General features: G+C 27.4%; 1 protein-coding gene across 1 annotated transcript in view; it reads left to right on the top strand.

Annotated features, from left to right (window-relative positions):
- TRIADDRAFT_62868 (uncharacterized protein) overlaps positions 1–97 on the top strand; it is a gene marked incomplete at both ends in the record, with an annotated part of 1,372 nt that extends 1,275 nt beyond the window's left edge. Inside the window, one exon of the mRNA XM_002118839.1 lies at positions 56–97. Coding sequence (XP_002118875.1) covers positions 56–97 — 42 coding nt within the window. The remainder of the gene's footprint in view (positions 1–55) is intronic.
- Positions 98–383: the final 286 nt, after the last annotated feature.

Here is a 383-nt window from a genome sequence, read left to right as displayed (position 1 = left end):
ATTCGTACTCTAAAATTAACGTGGTTATTATTTGCATGATCTACTCCTTTACAAGAGCAAATACTATTTTACCGAATTAATTGGTGAACAGCGTTAATACAGCAATTTATTAGAAATTTATACATTTAATACTAGGTATTTTAAGATTACTATTTAATTTAAAGACGCAAATTACTTAGCCATTTAATCACAAAATATTGTACAACTTAATTTAATGGCTAATTCGTTCTCATTATGCACGCTTTTTGACGTTATTGTAATATTTAATGAATAAAAATTCTGCATAAAACTGACAACGATAATCATACATTGCTTATCTGCTATAATTCAATATACTTAGAGCATGCATGTGCCAGCAATTATCTAGATCTGAAGATCTAACT

This window comes from Trichoplax adhaerens, genomic scaffold (assembly GCF_000150275.1).
Source record: "Trichoplax adhaerens TRIADscaffold_1756 genomic scaffold, whole genome shotgun sequence".
In the NCBI taxonomy this organism is placed as follows: Eukaryota; Metazoa; Placozoa; class Uniplacotomia; order Trichoplacea; family Trichoplacidae; genus Trichoplax; species Trichoplax adhaerens.
This window is presented reverse-complemented; position numbering and strand designations above follow the sequence as displayed.